Raw genomic sequence first — 22,090 nt, forward strand, 5'->3', positions numbered from 1 at the left:
TCTTCTTCTTTTGGCTGCTTTCTTTAGGGGTCATCACAGCGGATCACCCTGTCTCTAGCACCCTCCTCTGTCACACAATCCTCCTTCACTATATCCATTAATATTCTTTTCTGTGGTCTGTCCCTTTTCCTCATGCCTGGCAGCTCTATCTTCAACATTTTTGTCCAATATATCCATTATCCCTCCTGCACATGTCTGAACCATCTTAGTGCTTCCCTAACTTTGTCCTATCAAATAAAGGCTAAAAAAAATAATAAAAGACCCAGATACTAAACATTTCACCTTTGAAACTCCAGGCGATTTTTATGTTGCATGAAGGGTGAACACAGTCATCTTGGAGATGTTTACACAAAACAAACTGTGTAATACCCTAAATGAGACTCCTGTTGTGATAAATCGTATCTGCCTGGCATTCATCTCAAAAGTTTTTGTTTAATATTGAATTTGGCAGCATTCCTATAAGTGCAAATCCAAGCACCAGTGACTACTGAACGCTCAAGACAATGCTTGCAATTTCAGATGTGCTGCAGGGTGTTTCAGGAATGGTCTCCATGGTGAGACTTAAAAAAAAATTCAGTTGATATTTTACAAAAGTTACATCATGCTGAAAAGGGCAGATGAGGAACGCTGGAAGGGAGACACAGGGAAAACCATCAAGAATCTGGTAAATTTTCCAAAATAAAAGACTCTGATTCAAAACACTTCAAGTGTCATTTGAAACTGTAGAAATTATGTAAAAGAGAAAAAGAACATGTAAAAGACGTGATGTCCACAACCGGTGTGTTTCCAGGGTGACTATAAGTAGGACTCCCATTTAAATTAATTGCATCTGCCTAATGTTCATCATAGAAAATTGTATTGTAGCACAGAGACCTTAATTTTGGTTAAAGAGCAACTTGTGTCATATGTGTACACAGCATCTATCTTATCTGTGGTGCAGAGCAGTTATGCAAATTTACAGAAGCTGTTGGTACGTGATGAATGGGGAAACTTCTTTAAAAAGCTTTAACTTTCTACATAAACAAGATACTGGAAAGATCTTTGAATTTCCATTTTGGCTTCACAGTCTGAATAGCAACAGCCTTCTGCCTGTTTTTCGTGCTGCGTGGGAAGAGTTTATGTGGCATGCCTCTAAATTACAGACCACTTGTATGCATGGGTATAATCAAATTATCGATCTACTGTGGTAAACCACCCTGAGATGCTACCTTGAGACCGTGAGAACATGAACAAGAAGCATCTCCAGGAAACATTACAACGACCATGAAAGTCATTCATTCAAGAATAATGTAATTAGAGATTTAGGAGAGTGGAAATGGATTTGATTTGAAGCAATGGAAAGGTGACAACATTTTATTCTATTCTTAATGTTTCTATTCCTATAGATTGTATAAAACATACTTCTGGAAGTTTTAATCAGTTAGACGATGTTTCTGTTTAAATTAAGGGTATTGAGATATTAGATGTTAGCATGTTTTTCTGGTGCAGAGGACAGGGATCATACCAAGAAACTGGACAATAGGAATTATCAAACCATTATATTGTGGTAAAGGAGTTAACATCTGTACAGACAACTAAAGAGTAATCACACTCCTTAGTTGTATCAGAAAAGGATTTACTGCCGTATTTAAAAAGTGTTTGACTTCTTATTTAACTAAATGGGTTTCCTTGGCGACGACCAAGTTGGTTTTAAGGCAGGTTATTAAACATTAGATCATATGTTTGCTGTACATAATTTAATTAACTTCTATTTGTAGTATAAGATCTGACTGTCTGACACAGATGACACTGTGGTATTGGTGGAGTCAGAAACAGAGCTTGAGAAGACTTTAGATGCAGTAGTGCTGACTGAAAACTAGATCCAAATATTAATACTATGAATTATGAAAATCCCATTTAAATCTAACTCGGGTCAAAGTTGCAAAGATAGAAACAGCTGCCTGTGTACTGTTACTGTTACTTTGAAATATGCATGAGGTAGAAAAGTTGTAGAATTTAAAGAAACAGCACCAAACTGCAAAATTCTGTAAAGAATTATATCCACATCTGGGCGTCTGTAATTTGATATATTCATTTGTTTTCTTTCTGGGGTGTAAATGACCTCCTGCCTTCTCTGTGTATGTTTTCTCTTTTACATCAGAAAGGATCTAATGAGAATAAACAGAACCATTTAAATCTACAGGTTACAGCTCAGTTTTGATTGCACATGACTAATTTTAGTCTAGACACTGTTTTGACTGAAATGCTTCTATGCTTGTTTTCATTTCTGGCTTCATTATGATTTTTTTTAACTCCTTAAATTCTCACAGCGCTGTTTGTGTTGCTCTTCTAGACCACATGTACAAGATAAATATAGCAAACAGGCATGAAAACTGAAACCATTAAGAAAGTCCCTTTATCCTGCATTTTTTCTAATGGCCAGTAGTTCCAGTGGCATGTTCCAAAACGAAGTCTGATTATACAGGAACCAGTGGGAAAATAATCTCCTTTGACCTATGACCTCAATAAACAATTTCGTGATAAATGTACGTGAATTTAAATCTTACTGAATGTAGCATAATATTCATTTTACCAAAAGACATTAGGGTGGTAATAATATGTGAATGACATGGCACTTGCACACAAGTGTCCTTTGCTTTCTCGGACAGATTTAATAAATTTTGGCTGATGTTTTTCAGCTGTAAAGTCTTCTTCCAGGTCATCCTCCTGCTTTGTCTATTTTTATTATGTGTTTTGGAACTTTTGACTGTAACCAAAGTTAAAGCTGAAGTTCAAGCTCCACTTTCAGGCCAACAGCTGCCAACCACCAAGTGTAGTTGCCCTATTTTTCCACAACACATGCACCTCCTCTAGCCTGCCTCTTAGTTCCTGTGGGTTAGACAGCTCTTCCTCTCCGGCTGGCTCACTTCTCTTTCTATTAGGATTCATGTCCGAATGATGTCAGATCCATGCGGTTGGCTTCTACTGCTCTCCTGGGTCATGTTGTCATGCATAATGATTGGGATCTAACCTGTGACACTCAAAGTGAGGCACAAATACCCCTGTACAAGAAGTCGAGGTCAGCCAGGTTTCTAGAACATGACTTTAGCAGCAATCCCCAAAAAACTGTGTAAAGCTGCTGTGGAGACAGTCCTAGCTTTATGAAATGCTATTAGTATTTACTCTAGTGGTCAAGAATTAAGCCCCAAGGACTGTTTAATTTCATGGGCTTGTGTAACCTGTTAGAACCATTTAAACTCTACAAAAGTCTCTGTAACTGTGGCCATCATTAGCAGCAGCTGCTGCCTGTAAGAAACAGAGGTGTTTTACTGCAGCAAGGCTGGATGCAGTTGGCCCCTGGGGAGCCTTAATTACCACGGTGCCACTATATCAATAAATAAAAAAAGAAAAGAGGTTCCTGAGGGTAAACAAAAGGGAGTCTGCTCTCCACTGAGTTTACTCAACCATGACATATGGGATTTCAATACATAAAGCAACAGGGAATATGCTTTTGTTTTAAATCTTTTACATGGCTCAATTTCTTTTAATAAAAAAAGTTGATATATCACCAGAAAATAGGTGCAATTGAGGTTTAATTAAAGACAGAGTCCTTGCTTAGATTCAGTGTTTGCTTTAATATTTCACTAAAAACAGCTGCTGCTTGCTTTGTCAGCCATCATCAGAGCTGACACACACAGGAAACTACAACAGGAACTTCACGGCATTGTACAAACACACAGGCACAGAAATGACAAGCCTCCCTCTACACTTCTGTCCTTAAGTTTCTGTTTTTGCTTTGTTTTTTGTTTGTTTGTTTTTTTTAAAGAAAGAAAGAAAACAGGAAGTACAGGGCACATTTTGATTGGAACAGAAATAAAACAATTAACACAGAGAATAAGAAGGAGATTCAGCGATGTGATTTGGTTTCTCTTTCAGTCAGTGGAGGGACTGAAAGAGATGAAATGGTAGTATAATGGGAGGAACAAGACTTTCTTCCAGGTGGATTTCATCCGCTGTCTTTAGCTTACATCACATGAAATGATGGATGGATAAAAGAAAAAGATGGGCTTGTTTTTCATTAACCTGTTTTTCTGCTTTTGAAGTCTTGTTCATGGTGGCCCATTGCTCACTAAACCGTAACATAGATCTTGGCCACACCACAAATTCACATTTTCACAGTTTATATTGGTTTTATTTGGCGTTTTAAATTTATATTCTTCCAGTTTATCACTAAAAATTTATGATTAAAACTAATGTTCTTAGTCTGGATACTGAAACTATTACATACAGACATCACATTTAGAGCTATGAGGTTTGTAGCAAATCAAAAGCTAATGGTCACCAAACACTCAATGGACTGGTGCTGGATCTTATTCATAAGCCTACTACTGGTTCTGGACCATACTACAGGTCTTAGTATGCCATCATCGATGTTTGATATTTATTCAGATTGATGAATACCATGGTATCTCCAGACTCTTTCACGTTTGTCACATGTGCTCAGTGTGAACGAGCTGAATGACGATTGAGGTGAACGGTGCTAGGGTCTGAGCACAGCTCCCTCATAGAGTCTGTTTCAGACTGTTTAGTTAGAAACGTGCGCTTGAGTAAACTTCCTGGAGTAAACAAAAATGCCCCGATGCACAAAACTGGGCCTGCTGCTGGGTTGATGACCTTCTTCAACCCTATCCAACTCATAATTACAGCTCAATGCAAATGTCCACATCACAGATTCATGGATATTGAGGGGCATTACACACATCCCTGGCATCAACAGTGTCAACCAAACAACATCGCTGAAAGAGCAACATGGCATTTTGTGCACTTTGATGTAAAGTTCATCATAAAAGTTGGTAACAGTCCTCTGTTAGCTTGCCTTGTGAAGACTGGTTGTTGTTCCTACACCAACTGCACCAGAAAAAAATGCACATATGTCTTGCTTAAATTTACCCACAGTTCAAAGTGCAATGACGTTAACTATAAGGTTACTGAAAAACAGCAAGTATGGGAGAAGCAACCATGTTTTCCCTTTGTTCACTCTTTAAGACAAAAGCCTATAAGATGTTCCAGTGAGAGAGTTGGTCCTTTAAGTTCTTGGCTCTAAAGAAATTAAAAATAACCTTAGTTTTCAAGGACTCCTCAGACAGGTGAACACTGTGAGAGGTCAGTCCTTGTAGGGCTTAGGGTGGATATTGGTATTAAACCTGCCATTTAAATGGATGGCTGTGCTGTGTGGGAACATCAGCCAAAGATAAGTTGTTTGGCAAAAACTTTCAGCTACAAAAATACTATCTAACTAACACTATTCTAAGTGTGGACTAAGTGTGTAGTACTTGACAACAGGTTGGCAGAGTTGGATATTTTTTTGTTTTTGTCTCTTTTAAGCCCAAAGATTCCACAGATATCTGAGACATAGATACAAAAAAAACTTTAGCAGATATATTTGACCTTATGAAGCATGGCTGAATAAACCCATATGGGTTAAGCTGGTCTTTAAGAGCACATCCTTCACTTGTCCCCTTCAGCATTGCTCTTGTGGATTAAAAGTAGCAGTCATGCCACATTATGGTAATAAAACTGTGCATGACATACTTGTGATGCTTTAAACTGACATTTTGACTCAAGTTCCCAGTAGAAATGCTGTGATTCTACATTAGGCATCGAGATATGGGTGTTTTTAAATGTTAACAGTAATAAGAGCTTTGGGTTGCAAGGTCCATTAGAGGATCTTTTTGATGATTTAAAGGCAATGATGACATTAAGAAATGAATAACAATTTATTAATGTTTATTAAGCAATTATCTCCAACTAACAGGCATAAATAAAATCCAACTTTTTTTAATCTTGGAGAAAGCTATCTCCCCAAAACACCACTTAAACCCCAAGTGTTGAGAAATTAGAAAGTTCTTTAGAGCATATAGAACACAGAGTGCTAGGAGCTGGAAATATTTCAACTTTGAGCAACTTCAAAAGGACCTTCAGCGCTGTTTCGTAGCAACCAGCACGACACAAACCATTTCAGCTGAACTTAACTCCATCTATCCCTGCATCTGCAGAACAAAACAGCTGCCCCCTCTGCACCCTGAACGCCTTTTCAGGAGAGTGTCGCAGAGCTGAAAGGCAAAATATCTGAAGCACGTTTGATTTAATCTCTAAATTTATTTACTTTGAACAGTTTGGAATTCTTACTTTGGCGGCAGTCGATAAAATCATGCTGATATGAATCCAACCCAATAAATATTGAGTATAAATCAAATAATATTTCTTCTAGTTTGTTTTTCAGGGTAAAAGTCATTTTATAGTTTAGGTGTCTGAAATAAACCTAGAGTATTATATTAAACATTATTTTTCTCATGTTTATCATTGGTGTGGTGAAACAAATCTGCGCGCCCTGAATAACTCATGTTTATTTAAGCTCAAACACACAAAAAAGGCTAAAATATGTCAAAGAAAAAGGAAATGATCAAAAATGACAATTACAATCATTCTGTACATGATGAGACTGCTGTACAAAAGCGTTTACCCTGTTTATGTGTACTGTACATCTACTGATTTACAGTAAGCAGACAAAATGCTTGCCTCAACATACAAAAGTGGGAATAAAATGAGTCCAGAAATATCCACCTCTGCAGTGAAATATTCAAAAGCAGATAAATCAATGCAGCCCTCATTAACAGTAACCTTACAGCGGCCTCCCACTCTTGACTTGTTACTCACATACTACATAAACTCGTTGTTTTACAGTTCAGCCCATATACAAAGCAGTTTCAGAATTAAGGGGAAGATGAGAAGGTGGAGGAAGATGGCATGTGGGCTGCTGGCGAAGGCCTGGAGGATCTGGCTTTAGAGGATGAAGTCAGTATGAGGCAGGTCAGGATGAAAAAGCAAATGAACAAATTCAATCACATGAATAAACATCAAAAACATAAAAACTGAAAATAATAAAACAGAAGAATGCTGCAATTTTGAAAACTCAAATTTTTATGAGCTTGTTGGCTTCCTTGCAGAGAATTTGATGAGAGGATCAGCATCACTGTATCTGTCCATTCTCAGCTGGAGCTCAGCTCAAACGGGGAAACCATCTAGCCTTGGTTGCTTTAAAGTTAAAAAATGTGATTTCTTTTTTAATATATCCAAAGTTCTCGAATTACAGAAAAATATTTTCTGATTATTTTTTTGAAGAAGAACAAATGAAAAAAAGAAGAAAAAATATCAATAGAAAATATCAAGCTGTGATTTATTTATTTTTAAACAGGCAGAGATGTAGAAAGCTAGCCAATCAGCTAATTTGAGGGGAAAAAAAAAAAAAAATGTAAAATTTTGAATATTCATTAACTATTAAAATTAAGTTAACTTTAAAGTTAATAAATATGCCCTAACAGGTAAGCTCTATATTGGTACGTCTTGATGTTCAAATGTTTTATTTTTTAGAGCTTCATTTTGAAAGCTAACCTGCTAGCTAGTTACACGGACACAAGAGGAAAGCGTTAGCCTAGCTAACTTCAAAGTGAAGTTCTGATGCTCTAAAGCTAGTGCAACGTGTTTTTCTTGCAAAGATATCCCTTCTCTATAGCTTCAAGACAGATAAGAAGGTGATGCTGAACTTCTCATCCAATTGCCTGAAGCGAAGCTAAATTATTCTTCCAAATGCTCATCATTTTCATTTAAATGAATACCAATTCAAGGTCTTAATTTCTTCATTAAATTGCTTATACCAATTCTCTGTCAATTATGAGTTAATTGGCAATCCTAAGTGACAGCTTTAGATTGTTTTTGTGTGCAAACAACAGGCCAAAGTACAAGAGTATTTATCGTACAGTTATATAAGACAGAAAAACCTGATATATGAGAGGCTGGAACCAATGACAATCAATTCATTTAACATTGTTTATTTCTTAAAGCCCTAATAACACGACTCTGTACTACCTGTGTTTGTATTTCAGCTGGTATGTATGAACATTACAATCCATATTTTTGACAACGCAGCCTTTACTAACTATGTGGAACTATCATCACAGCAACAGTTTGTTCTGCACAGGTTGTGTTTTTGACAAAAAAAAAGAAGAAAAAAGAAAATTGATTTTAGCTCCTCAGAATATTCAGGCTGGAGGAGGCAGAAGAAAATCCTGCACAGTTAATTCCTGCAACATCAGGGAACGGTGAGCGGCCAAGTCCGGACTCCCTGTACTGCAGCACCAGCTGGAGACATCGCACTCGGAGCGGGCATTCATCTAAACAACTCTATGATGATGCATTTCTACAAACCACAGACTAAACGGGCAATCCAACCACAGCGAGTGTGAGTGTCAGCACAGCTTCCAGCCAAAAACAAATCGGCGGGCCAGAAACGTATCTGGAGGGATTCCCAAAGCGTTCTTTCAGGAAAAATGGAAGGAATGGAGAAAGGTGGGTGTTTCAACGCCAGCAGAGTGCTGTCCAATGAGAGGAGAGTGAAGATTTAAATGCATATTTCCATTTCAAGGATTAAAAAAAACTCCACAACATTAGACCAGTTTGTGGCTCTCCTTCCTGCCCTCTTCTTCTTTATCATCATCATCACTGTCTCTCTACACTGCACTGTAGTTTCCTTTAATGCCCTCGATGTGAGTTTAGTTCCCTCTCCTTAACAGAGTCCCACCCTGAGGAGAGGCAGGGCTGGTGGGAGGGAATCCTGAGGGGGTCCGCAGCGGCCTCCCTCAGCCGCAGGAAATAACAGTGAAGCGTTTGGAGATGCAGGACATGTTGTGCAGCACGATGCCCAGGAGGAAGAGCAGCACACACGCCACCAGGATCACTGTGCACACTCCAGACCATGTGGAGCCCTTTCCTGCTCCTCCCACTGGACCAGTAACCCTCCTCTCTCCCTCACTTCCCTCCAAACCTACACCGTCTAGACCCATAGCCAGACCCAGTGGCTGCTCCTCGGGCACAGTCACCACTGTCACCCCCTTCTGCTGGCTGCCGGGCAAGAAGCGACATCCCAGCTCCCCTGGCAGGCCCAGTGCCCGGTCTTTAGCGATGGGAAGCATGTAGCAGCCATTGCTGGGGAGGCGAATAAAGACAGGCGTGTGCTCAGAGGTGTGAGGGATGGCGATGACGGTGATGATGTCTGGGTCATCCGGGAGGTGAGACACGGACAGGCCCGGGGGGAGCTTGGTGACGCCACGACACCATGGGCAGCGGATCTCTTTCTGGCTGCTACGCATTTGGGTCAAACACACCGAACAGCATGTGTGTCGGCAATCCAGGAGTTTGGGTCGCCGTCGGGGGCTGTAGTAGTTAAAGCAGATCTGACACTCGAGCATCGAATCCTGGGAAAGAGTCTCCATTTCCAGGAAAAAAGGTATTTTCACAAGAGGGAAAACACAATTTAATTGGCTCTAGAAGAAATGCAGGGGGGGAAGCAGAGCTGGTTTCGTTCACGACTTCACAGTGATATTACGGCCCTTTGGGGGCAACATGGCCCTTCATCTGCAACAGAAAGAAAAAAAGGAAAAAAAACAACATCAATAAGAATTCAAGGTTTTGTACGCACATTGCAGAACTATCTACTGAGGATCTCTTCTTTTTGATCTTCATCATTTGATATCAAGAGTCTGCAGCATCAGCAGGAACTACAACACTTCTGACTCTGGAGAGAAAAAGGACACAGTGCAGCTGCTGTTTGCTTAAAGTCTTTTCACCAAAAACTCATCTCTCGGTAGCTTGCTCATCATTGAATACTCAAACATCGGCTCCAATATTTACCATTTCTCTGATGCAGAAAAGTCTTGTTTTTTGTGCCCAAACCCAATCTTTCATGACTGCACCGGTGCTTTTGCCTGCAGTTATTGCGGCTTTTAGAAACCGTGCTGCTGAGCTGAGCGGTGTGTGTTTGACCTTTTGAAACAGCAACTAAAAGGTCAACTGACTCACTTGTTCCCAAGCTTTAATCAGCACAGGAAGTAGGTTAAATTTCCATCAGACACCTCTACAGCTTGACCATCTTTTTTTTTATAAAACATCAATTCATTGTTGTAAAATATGAGTGTGCAGGCTGGCTATTTTTACCTGTACAGAAGTTAGAAAGTGGTTACCAGTGATGGTAACATAGGCTGTATATAAAAATGGACATGTCACCTTGATAGTGTCTATTGGTTTGAAGGTTTGGCATTTTGGAGTTCGACATCAAGTGTTTTTTTAATGACAAGTTAGGAGTGGATCTGACTGCGAGAGTGCAGCAGACTCATATTCTAGAAACTTGTCAGTCAAGCATGTAGTGCTTTATCATCTACTTTAAAACTAATAACTGAGAGCATAAACACATGAGACCAGTATTTATAAAAGTTAAGTTGTTGCAAAAGTGGCAAAAAAATTTTGTTCAGAGACTGTCTGCAAAGTGCAACACTAGAAAAACAGATCCTGTTAAACATCAAATTTAGAGACCAGTCCCAGAGTCACACAGGCCTACAGACTGGTCAGTGACTGACTGGTCAGTGACTGGCAATCTGATAGAGACCAATGCAACTGCGATGAGGTTTCCAATGTAGCACCATATTGAGGATTTGCAGACATGTGACCACTAACCACACGATTTGTCTGTAATTTGGGATGTGTGACGTGATAATGTAGAACAAGTGAATAAGGCCCAAGAACTGGAGACTAGACACAACTATATCCATGCAGCCTGTCACCAAGGAAAAATATGTATTTCCCAACTGGCTGGCAAAAGGGGCAGGGATAGCTCAGTAGGTAAAGTGGTCGCCCCATGATCGGAAGGTCGGCGGTTCGAATCCACTTAACGGCTACCCTGAGGTACCCCTGAGCAAGGTACCGTCCCTACACACTGCTCCCCGGGCGCCTGCTTAGTGGGCTGCCCACTGCTTCACTGAGTGAATGGGTCAAATGCAGAGAAAAAACAAGTAATTTCCCCATGGGGATCAATAAAGTATCTATTATTATTATTATTATTAAAAGAAAACCTCGTTCTGATTGCTTTGATTTCTAGCGTGTGGCTGCAGACGAAGATTGAGTCACGTTTTTGGCTACAAACACTATTCAGCTACTCTAAGCACTAGTGAAACACACACTTAAAAATTGTATTTGCTTAATTAGTATTTTCAGAGAAACATGAAAGACTGCAAACGACCATGGCAATTAGCCACAGCAAACACTGAGGTTTTTGATGCAATACTTTCTTTGCAAATTTCCCCCAGCAATGTCCAGAATGACTTTTTTCCCTAACAACTACTGGTTACCAGGGAAAACAAGAACCTTTCCCTGATATAATAACAGCAAAGGCAAGAGGCCTTTTTTCTAAACAGTTATATCATGTCATGTTATGACCTAAATGTTAGCATTTAAAATGTATTGATTTAATGTGTATTAAATACAGTAATATGTAATTTATAATGAGTGCTTTGTTGTGCACCTGTATTGAATGGTTTTATGTGACCTTCATAGGGACTATAGGTTTGAAATCGCAGTTTTGCAAAAATCAGACTTTTTGACACTCAAAACTTATTATAATCTCACGGATGAAGTTAAAATATTGCTTTTATATGTGATTAGTGTTGCTAATGATAAGAGCCATCTTTCATGGTGGTTTAACGTCCACATGCCTGTGCTGAATATGATTATGCGTTGCTCCAATAAGTGGTTATATATCAGCTTACTCTTCAGTTTCTCGGTCAAAGTATTGCAGAACTGTACTGGACTTTTCACTTTTCTTGTTTACAACTTCCTGTCCCATTAATTAAAAATATGTTTAAATATGATTGGCGCCGATGATTTCAGATATCGAAGCAACATCCAACTTCTTCCTAAATGTTCAATGTCTGTTTAATCTATTTAAAAGTATTAATCTGCTGGATCTAATTTTGAGGAGGTTTGACAGCGCCACGTGCCGTTAAAAATTAACAACCTCCTATCTCATAATTGTCTGTAAACCATGCATGCATTGTGGTTCAGCTAATGAGTACCTCCTGTTCTGGATTTTGCATTCATGTTGACAAAAATTGGTTTTGTGCAATCTGCTTGCTACTGCAGCAAAAACAAAATCACAGGGAGAATTAACCAAATGCCATCGTTTGCTGCTCTTATTGGACCTTCAAACTGTGCGTCTGCTGCTTTGTATTAGAGGAGCTTTCAGAACTTGCAAAGATGCTGTAAGAGTCATGTCAAATCACTAAATGCAACATGAGTCAGCAAGAGGAACGGATGTGACTTATGCACAGATAAGAGGCCTAGAAGAAGGGAAGGTACAAGCATAGTGGTCAAAATACAACAATGCATCATGAAGGATGAGGAGTCGTGATATGCAACAGACACTCTACACATCAGCCGGCAGTGGACTGCAGAAGAGGCGAGTTCACAAGACTCGTCGTCGGTATCTTTGTTAACCACGGCTAATTCTTTTCTCCTTCAGGCCACAAACTCCATAAACAGTTTCTTCCTCCTCCTCCTGCATAATCACGTCTCTACCGTGTTAATCCATGCGGAAGCTGTGATAGTTTGCTTTTGCAGATGATTAAACCCTGTCAAAATAGCACCAAGGAAACAATGAATACCAAACAGGGCCCTGCCGACTTTATATTTTATTTTCTCGCTGAAATTGTCAAGTGTGAAAATTGCTGAGGAGGGAAGGGTACATCTATCTTTCTCTATGCTGCCATCTCGGCGCCGTCGGCGTCCGTCCGGGCATGACTGTGGGCCAACGTCGAGGACGAAAAGGGTGGGTGGGTGGGGGTCGGCAAAATAAAGTGTTGACAGAAATGGGGAAAAAGGTGACCACTGATTGCCCTGCAACACTGCGCATCTTACACTGTTATCAAAAACAAGATCTTAGGCAATTAAACTCATCCTCTGGCCCTGTGGGGACATTGATGTAGCAGTGACAGATAAGAATGAGTTCACACTAAGCATGCTTGGAGCGCTATATTCAGTCTTCTTTTAGTTTGGTTCACTTGAGTGAAAACAGATGATCACATTCGACCTTGAGTGGCATTAAACAACCACAACAAAAAAAAGGACAGGCTGGTCTGTTTGAAATAATTTCACTGACTGAGTCATCAATATATGCTGTAAGAAAAGCGTAGCCTAAGCACCCTCATGCATAATCACATCCTGCAGCTCTTCCTGGGGGATCCTGCATAGCCAGATGGGAAGCCTAATCCCTCCAGTGTATTCAAGGTTCGCCCTGGGGTTTCCTCCAAATTGCCCTAACCAGAACACCTCCTTAGGGACGCATGCAAGAGGAATCCTGATCAGAGGGCTGAGCCACCTAAACGAACGCTTTCCAGAATAAAGAAGCAACAAAACCCTTCCCTGATTTGTAAGACCGTTAACCTCTTTTCTGAATACTGATTCTATTTAGCTTTAATTTTTAGTCATTCGCCAGTATAGCAATTTGATAGAAGATGGTGAATTCCATGCGCAGATATTTTGAAGGTGAATGTTTTGCACTTTTTTCAGTTTCACTACCACTCAGCAACTAGTCGGCAAGCTTTACATGCAAACAACAGGTGACTGCAGCAATCTGTTAGCGACGTTTTTTGCTGCACACTCTTTACTACTGATTTCACCTAATTGCAGCAAGCAACCATTCACCAACCAGTCAAGGATTGCATTTGATATCCTAGCATGTGGAGGTTACCATGGGGTCACATATTGGTCTGTAAAGCGAGAAAGTGAAACCAAAGCAAAACTAAGAAAAAGGGATACAAAGCAAGCTGGAAAAAGAACAATAACTCTAACACATGAACATGTGATATATATTACATGTAATGTTTTAATTGCAGAGTTCGTGAAAGCATCAGGCTGGGCATTTCAGAGGCTAAAACCCAGAAGGTGATGTATTAATGATCATTTGACTAAATAGTAATATCGCAGCTTTATTAGGCAAGTCCAAGTATGTTGGTACAATGTTGCACTTTCCTTCAGAAAGTTATGATGAGATCTTAAGAGAGTCCTGTCGTGGAGCATCTCTAGTGTCTGTAGTCAGCATCCTCCACTCGGCCGCCCCGCCTCCCTCCCCTGCCTTCAGCACCAGCACCCCCTGAGGCAAAACTCCCTCTCCAGCTGAGTCTGGAGGCTAGACCCTCAATTCCTCCTCCTCCTCACTCTGCACTCCCCAGCTGACCCAGTTTCTCCACACTGAGTCAAAGCTGGGAAAAAGGTGCAGAAAATTTCCCCTAGTTCCATGGAAAAGTGAGCAAGAAGAGCAGAGAGAGACGGAGACAGAAACCTGCCCTTGAGGGGGGGAAAGACAGCCCAGGGTATTACTGAATCCTTCTCCCAAAGATAAGGATTAGCTTTGATCTGACATAAATGCTTTGTGGCTCAATATTCCCATACACCCAGTCGCTCTCCCTCTTTTCTTCCCTCCTGAATGCAAATGCTTTCCTCCTCTGCTTTACATCAGTTCAGGATTTTCACTTTCCAAGTGACTTTTTTGCTCTCCTCCCTTTGGCCTTTTCCTTTCTATGCATTTTGTCAACGCCATTGATGAAAATAAAGCCACATGATATAAAAATACAGCATAGACTTGTAAAATAAGAAAAGTGCACTTTGTTTTAGTTTAATAAAATTGTCAAAAAGACTAATACGATAGCAGGTTTGAATGAATAGCCTGTGCTGTACAGTTGAGTAAGTCATAACCACAAACCCACTCCAAAACCCTGCGACGTAACCTGACATCACTCCCCCTGGAAATTTAACTCTCAGGAAATGTTGCATCGACACAACCTGTAACTATTGTGGTTTTTGAGTCCAGTTCTGGCCAACCACAGTGTGTGTGAAAGGTCAGTGGTTGGTGGTTCCTGCAGTCATTTATACGATCTACAATAAATCATTAGATCTATTAATGCAAACAATGAGCCTTATTTATTGCATTTACACTAAACTTTACTACTTTTCCCTGGTGCCTTTTACTTTTTGCTCACACACTTGTTTAATTTAATAACATAATAATAATTATAAGAATAAAAACATATTCTGACTATAGAAACTTCCACACACTCCCACGCTTCATTAATTTCCTTGTGTTGTTATACTGTGTTTAGACCTTAAAGCCACATTACAGATCCACATATAAACAATGTTTGTGTTTTTTTAAGGGTTAGACAGTAACAGACCGCCATGAACTGCTGTAGTAATTATCGACTTCTGGTGTGTTCGTGTTCAGAGTGCAGTTCAAATGTTAATTAAAGCATTCTTTCTGTAGCTGTGTAAGACATGAAGCCTGGGAAGGGCTAAAAAAAAAATGTAATTTTAATACATAAGTACAAACACTGTTAAGTGCATCTGGTTGCAACAACTAGAAGACTTAGGAGGACATTGGCCCCACTTGGGCTAAGGGGTGACTGCAGTTGGCATCTACCCTGAAGGTTTTGGGTCTAGCCCAGCGGTCCCCAACCTTTTTTGCGCCACGGATTGGTTTATGCCTGACAATATTTTCACAGACCATCTTTTAAGGTATCGCAGATACAACAAAATAAAACCAGTACCGGTACCAAAAAAATATTTATTTATAACACACAGGAAAAGACACAGGGAAACTGAATTGACATAAAAATGATTTTTAAAAAAAGCTAAAAACCAATAAAAACCCTGAAAACCATCAATTTCACACCCAAGCCTCAACTCTCGCGGCCCGGTACCAAACGACTCAGTCCGTTGGTCTAGCCCAGTCAGGATGTGCGATTTAGCCCTTCTCTTTGTTCTCTTTAGTGATAAAAATGTCGTTCTTCAGATTGTGTAGCTAGCTTTAAAGCTTTAAACGAAATTGCAATTGTAACTGCAAGAGTGAGTGTTTCCATGGAAAAAGCAGAGACGAACTGATGTGTGCTCACGCTCGGATCGTTCATCGGAGTGTGAGCATAGTCCAACCAGGGAGTGGGCAGAAGGGGACACTCGGGATTGGATACAGTACAGAGCAACCTCTGTTTGTGACAGAGCGCACAAACTCCTCTTTAAAGTGTTCACAGAGGTCAGCAGAAGGCTCTTTTCCCACAGACCTTTTTGCAACCACAAGTATTGCCCCCTAGTGGTCTTTAACAGAGTGCAGGTTTAACATACTTTGTTAGCTTAACTTTGCAGACCTGAAAGCTTTGTCTATCTTTTACACTGCCTGCAGCATCATTTTTATGTATTTTTTGTAATTTTTTTTTAACATTTGTGTGAATAAAGAAAGTAATTAAAGTCTTTTTTTAGTTTTAACATGATAGAAGAGAATTGGTTGCAGTTCTGGGAAACAGAAAAAGATTTACAATACCCACACGGGATAAAAGTACACGTGTATCATTATCATTCCCAATGCACTTTATGTACACAACAACCACCACCACGGGGTATTTCTCTGTAAATTATAACTGTCTGCGCATAGTATAATATTTTGCGTACACTACACTAGTTTTCTTATTTATATTTTTTTATATTTTTATTTTTCTAATACATCTCTAATTTTATTCTGTCCCTTGCGGTAATGAGTGAATTTCCCCAGTGTGGGATTAAATAAAGTCAGTGTCTATAATTAGCACAGATTATTTATGTTTTGGATTAATTTTTCAAAATCCATCGCCACCATTTTCCAAAATCTGTCACCATCATCGTCACAATCTGTCATGTCTGGGTTTTAGTTTTTTTGTTGTTGTTTCCTGAAAATGGGGAGGGATGATAATAGAAAATCAGCCACACAGTATCGTTTTCTCAGCCTGTAAGAAAAAAAAAAAAGTCCTAGTCTGCTCTCAAGGAGCGTTGTGAGGCCATGAAATAACAGCAAGGAGCTGGAGGACCAAACGCGGCTGCGACTTAACAATATGATTTATCGATTCAACTGAGCTGTAACCAGGACAACCTGGCTGACCCACTTACTGTCACACCTACATACTGTGGATATGCAACAACGAAATATCCACAAAAGGTCCAACAGGAGCAGCGTTGAACAACAGCAACCTGAGACTGAAGCGCACCTGGAGACGGTTTGTTTGAAGGAAAGTTTACAGCGTGGGAGGAGGGAATGAGGTCCGATTTAGTAACGATGCAGAGTGACCGAGCAGCAGCCTCCGTAGGCCCATCGCGCCTGTGGTCCTCTGGGAGTGACCAACAGAAAACAACCCCTCCCCACGGGGCCTCCGCACACAAACGAGGAGGAGGACAGAAAAAGTGTTCCTTCTCGCAGACAGGAGTTAAAAATAACCACAACAGCCACAGCTCCACATGGCCGACATAATAAAGAAGCTGGAAGCAGCATTGGGGAGAGCTTTGCTAATCCGGCGGTTTGCACCCGTGAAATGTCAGTGAGCTGATGATGTACAGTGTGAGCTCGAGGGAGACAAAAGAGCAGAAGACAAAGGAAATTCCTGAAAGGGTTGATAGTTTGTTTTGGCATATTTGGTTTTTTTAAAATACTACAGACAAAAAAAACTCAGGTGAGGTCAAAACAAAAGCAACACCTCGACCCACAAGAGCCAACAAGATGCTTCAACTAACAAACTGACACACAAACTTAGTGTTCATGTGTCTAAAGGATCCTATGTCACTGCTAACCAGATCTCTTAGGAACTGAAGTGTTCTTCTACACTAACAAAATGACATTTAAAAAAAAAAAAAAAAAAAAAAAAAAAAAAAATTAAATCAATGCTGTCAGCTCAATGTTTTTGTCAGATTTCAACCAGATTTGCCCAGATTGAGGTTGGAAAAAAATTAGACCGCAATCAGAAACTGATCTATTTTGAATTTTTCTTTTTACTTTGAAGTTGAGAACAAATAAAACCACAAACATTACTGTCAGGAGGACTGGACACGGGTTCATGTATCTAAAAGTCTAAAAATGAGAAAATTAAAGCACTCACCCAGTACAAGTCGTAATGAAAATCACGACTTGTTAATGTCATATTGAACACAACGGTGTCCAATAAATTGTTGCATTTGGCCGTCATAATCTTTATGAGAACAGCTGATCATGACTTGTGATTTTCTCACATGTCACTGCTTCCAAGAGGCCAGAATTTAAACAATCTGAAAATATCCTCCACACCATTACACCACCATCACCAACAGCAGCCTGAACTGTTGAAACAAGGCAGGATGGATTCATGCTTCCATGTTACTTAAGCCACATTCTGAGCCTACCATCATGTTACCACTGTGTTGCAGCAGAGACTCAACAGACCAGACAGCGTGTCTTTAATCCTCTGCTGTCCCGTGTGGGTGAGCCTGTTTGAATTATAGACTCAGTTTGCTGTTCTTAGCTGACAGGAGTGCCATCCAGTGTGGTTTTCTGCTGCTGTAGCTTCAAGCTTTGGTTTGTTGTGCATTCATTGATGTTCTTCTGGATACATTGGATGTAATAAATGGTTGTTTGAGCTACTGTTGCCTTCCTATCCGCTCAAAGCAGTCTGGCCATTCTCTGCTGACCTCTGACATCAACACATTTTCACCCAGAGAAACAACACTCACTGGATATTTTCTCTTTTGTGGGTTAAACCTTAGTTGTGTGAGAAAATCCCAGCAGATCAACAGTTGCTGAAATACTCACACCAGTACTTCTCAACCACATCTGCATGCTAAATTGCTGCCAATCACATATTTGCATCAATGAGGAGTTGCCAGTGAATGTAACTCGTCAGTTTAGTCAGAACAATCTGGAAAACCCTGAAAACGTATTTCTGCAGCAGCTTCCTAACAATAAATTTGCTTCTGATCCACCATCATGAACAAACAACTCAAACCAACATCAAAGAGCTGAAGCACCTGCGTTCTCCCCGGCAAACATCTATGAAATGGCAGTGTTGCCTCCAGGGTCACTGCAATAGGTTACTACTGATTAGTGTGAAAATTGGTGTGGAAATCTGTGCTGTGGCCCTGCTACCATTGTTAAAAAACGATCAATTCAACCTGTGAAAAACCAGTTTCATCCAGTTAACCCACTTATTCATCCACAACTGCATCCAGATTTGCTTTTAATAAACACACAGACAGACGCTGATGTAGCTCACTGCTGGAACTCATCGCTCACCTCCACCCCACTTTGCTTTTTTCACCTGTGTCGCCTTCAGTGTCAAATAAACTGACCAGCATAGCTGCAGAGTGCCAACATCACCGCTTTAATGTATTCCGTGACATGACAGACAAATGGGGATGAAGTGTTGGTTTTACTGCAGCTAATCATCACTAATGTATTCCAATTTTTTTAATCTTTCCATCAACATTCATGTTTTCAGCTGCAGGCTCTTTGCAACAACATAAATGTTATAGTGCGAATAAACATGCCAAATCAAACGTGCTCTCCTCTGCTGTGTGTCAGGACTGCAGGCATTGTGCTGAGGCAGCGTTTGCATAAAGCTGCTGTGTCGATTTTCTCTCCCACACATCACGAGTCTGGATGGGTCTCAACACTTCTCCTCCAGAGTACATTTAACTGAAGGTGAAGTGGTCAAGCAGGAGCTGCTGGGGTTAAGGCTCAAGCAGCTGTGTGTGCGCGCGTATGTGCGTGTGTTTTAATCCAAAACTCATCAATTTCGTTAAACTGCAGCCCATTTTTCATACACATTTCATGTTAACTGCACAGGCGAGAAGGGCAAAGAACAGGCTGTCCTTGAGACGTTACATTTTACAGTACATATGTGACTGTGGGCTCAAGAGTAGAGTACAGAATGAGGACCAGTTTTTGATTTTAGTGGGCATGGAGGCCCACTGTGCATAATGGGCACAGTGCAGAGGTTCAAGTGTTAAGGGGGACACACCTGAAAAGTTGTGATGTTCTGTACAGTCCTGTGTGGTATAATTTCATTCATCTTCTTTTGGCTATTCTTTTTAGCGGTCACCACATCTGCCTCCATCTCACCTGTCCTAACAACTGTCTGCATGTCCTCCTTCACTACATCCATAAACCTTTTCTGTGGTCTTTCACTTTTACTCCTGCCAGGAACCTCTATTTTCAACATCCTTTGTTCAATGCATCCACTATCCCTCTTGTGCACTTGTCCAAACTCTTTCCTCTCTAACCTGCTTAACCTGAGCTGATGTGCTTCTTGTTTATCCTGTCCATTCCACTCAATGGAAATCACAATAAAAATCTTATCATCTTCAGTTTGGCCTCCTGTCTTGTCCATGCTACAGTCTCCGAATCTTAGATAAGTCCTGCAAGTAAGTCCTGGTATTATCTTGTAAATGTTCCCTTTCATTCTCTCATTCTTTCATCTCCACCCACTCCACCCTGCCGGCACTCTGTTCTTTGCCTCTCTTCTCCACTGTTTCTTGTATGCAAATTTTATCCACTTTACTCTATTTGCTTCTTATACCCGTCTCCCTCTCATTCATACACATGTATTCTTTCAAGCTTCTACTGACACTCAATCCTTTTTTTTCTACAACATACCTCCACCTCTCCAGGCTCTCTTCCACCTGCTCCCCACCCTTACTACAGATCAATATTATCTGTAAACATCATAGTCCACGGAGACTCCCAGCCAGCCTCATCTAGCAGTCTGTCCACCACCACTGCAAACAAAAAAGTGCTCAGATCTGTGATGTAATCCCACCCCCACCTTGAGCCCATCTGTCACTCCTATCACAAACATCACAACTGTCTCGCTGTCCTCATGCACGTCCTGCACCACCCTCGCTTACCTCTCTGCCTCTCCTGGCTTCGTTATGGTGTACCACAGTTCCTCTCTTGGTAGTTTATCATATGCTTTCTCTAAAGCCACAATAACACCATGAAACTCCTTCTGACCTCTCTACACTTCTCCATCAACAACCTCAAAGGAAACATTGCATCAGTAGTGCTGCTCGCTGATCATCACCTCTCCCCTTAACTTGGCTTCAACAACTCTTTCCCATAGCTTCATGGCATGGCTCATCAGCTTTATTGCTCTGCAATAGCTACAGCTCTGCATCACCCTTACTCTTGAAAATTGGAATCAGTACTTGTGGGATTTTAGGTTTTGGAGTACTGGTGAACAGAAAAGATAAACTGTGGCTTTTAAAATGTCACGGGCACATTTTATTATTGGTCACTAGTAGCACCGAAAAGAACATTTTTTTTCCTTGTTACACTAAATGATATAAATCATAAACATTCATGCAAAAGAAGAATTAAAAATCTGCAGCTAAGCCTGTTGAACAGACCAAACACAATGACACGCACACTGTCACAAGGCATGATGGGTAATGCCAGCTAGCTGCTGGGTTACTGTGCTGCTTTAAACAGTAAAGACAGATACAGTAAAAGAAATTAGAGAGGCTGTGTGCTTGACTCAGAAAGGGTAAGGTGAGCCAAAGATAACGAGTTACTGAAGACAGAAGAATTTCTACCCCAGAATTGGGAAGAACGACTCCAAGCTGAGTTTGTTTCTAAGCTTCTCGCTGTGATCAAAGTGCAAACTACTGCTTCCCTAATGCTTCTTTACAACAGCAGCTTAACCAAACCTGAGTCCACATTAGTAATCGTACCGTTTTTCTCTGCGTATTTAAGCATATATTACGTGCACACATTAGCTGACACTGTTGTATCTGCGCGTTTCTTTCTGTGCATCACATATAATGTGATAGTGTTGCACTGTGTATATGTGTGTCAGCAGAGCAGACGGAGCGTCTGAAAGAGGCCTGTGCAGCCGACCACTGCAGGATACATTATGGCAATTTCCAGCTTGAGAAGCCAGAGAGAGTCAGAGCTGGCAGAACTGCTGGATGGATTCCCTCCACCAGCACAGGTCTGCCTGTGCAGCACTGTCCGTCACATCAACTCCCGCAATGCTGGGAGGTTACCTGGTGAGAACTGACTTCATCCAGTACCTCTCTCCAGGTACAAAAACAAAGTCTGAACTTAAAATCAGCTATAAAAGCCAGTGAGAATTTAGACAAAACTAATGTCAGCTGCATTTCAGTTTCAACTGTAGTTTAATTATAAAGCATAACAACAATTCATCCCAGGATGATTTACAGTGACTTACAGAGTCCATTATATTACAGATGGATAATTCAACCTTATAAACTTAAAACTGAAACTTTAAATGTATCGCTTTCTCCAATAAATATAAGACCAGAAAGCACACTTCTACTGAAGCCACAGACTGGTTATGAAGACTTGAGTTGACAATCTTTGCAGTCAACAACATGAAACTGGATG

At 40.5% G+C, this 22,090-nt stretch overlaps 1 protein-coding gene across 3 annotated transcripts in view; it reads right to left on the minus strand.

Annotated features, from left to right (window-relative positions):
* Window positions 1–3,594: 3,594 nt before the first annotated feature.
* rnf152 (ring finger protein 152) overlaps window positions 3,595–22,090 on the minus strand; it is a 60,726-nt gene continuing 42,230 nt past the window's right edge. For all 3 annotated transcript variants that reach the window (XM_012919339.4, XM_014414123.3, XM_014414122.3), the window contains one exon: window positions 3,595–9,450. In XM_012919339.4, the coding sequence (XP_012774793.1) occupies window positions 8,676–9,308 (633 nt within the window). In that variant the 5' untranslated portion in view covers window positions 9,309–9,450 and the 3' untranslated portion in view covers window positions 3,595–8,675. The remainder of the gene's footprint in view (window positions 9,451–22,090) is intronic.

This window comes from Maylandia zebra, linkage group LG9, assembly GCF_041146795.1.
Source record: "Maylandia zebra isolate NMK-2024a linkage group LG9, Mzebra_GT3a, whole genome shotgun sequence".
NCBI classification, from domain to species: Eukaryota; Metazoa; Chordata; class Actinopteri; order Cichliformes; family Cichlidae; genus Maylandia; species Maylandia zebra.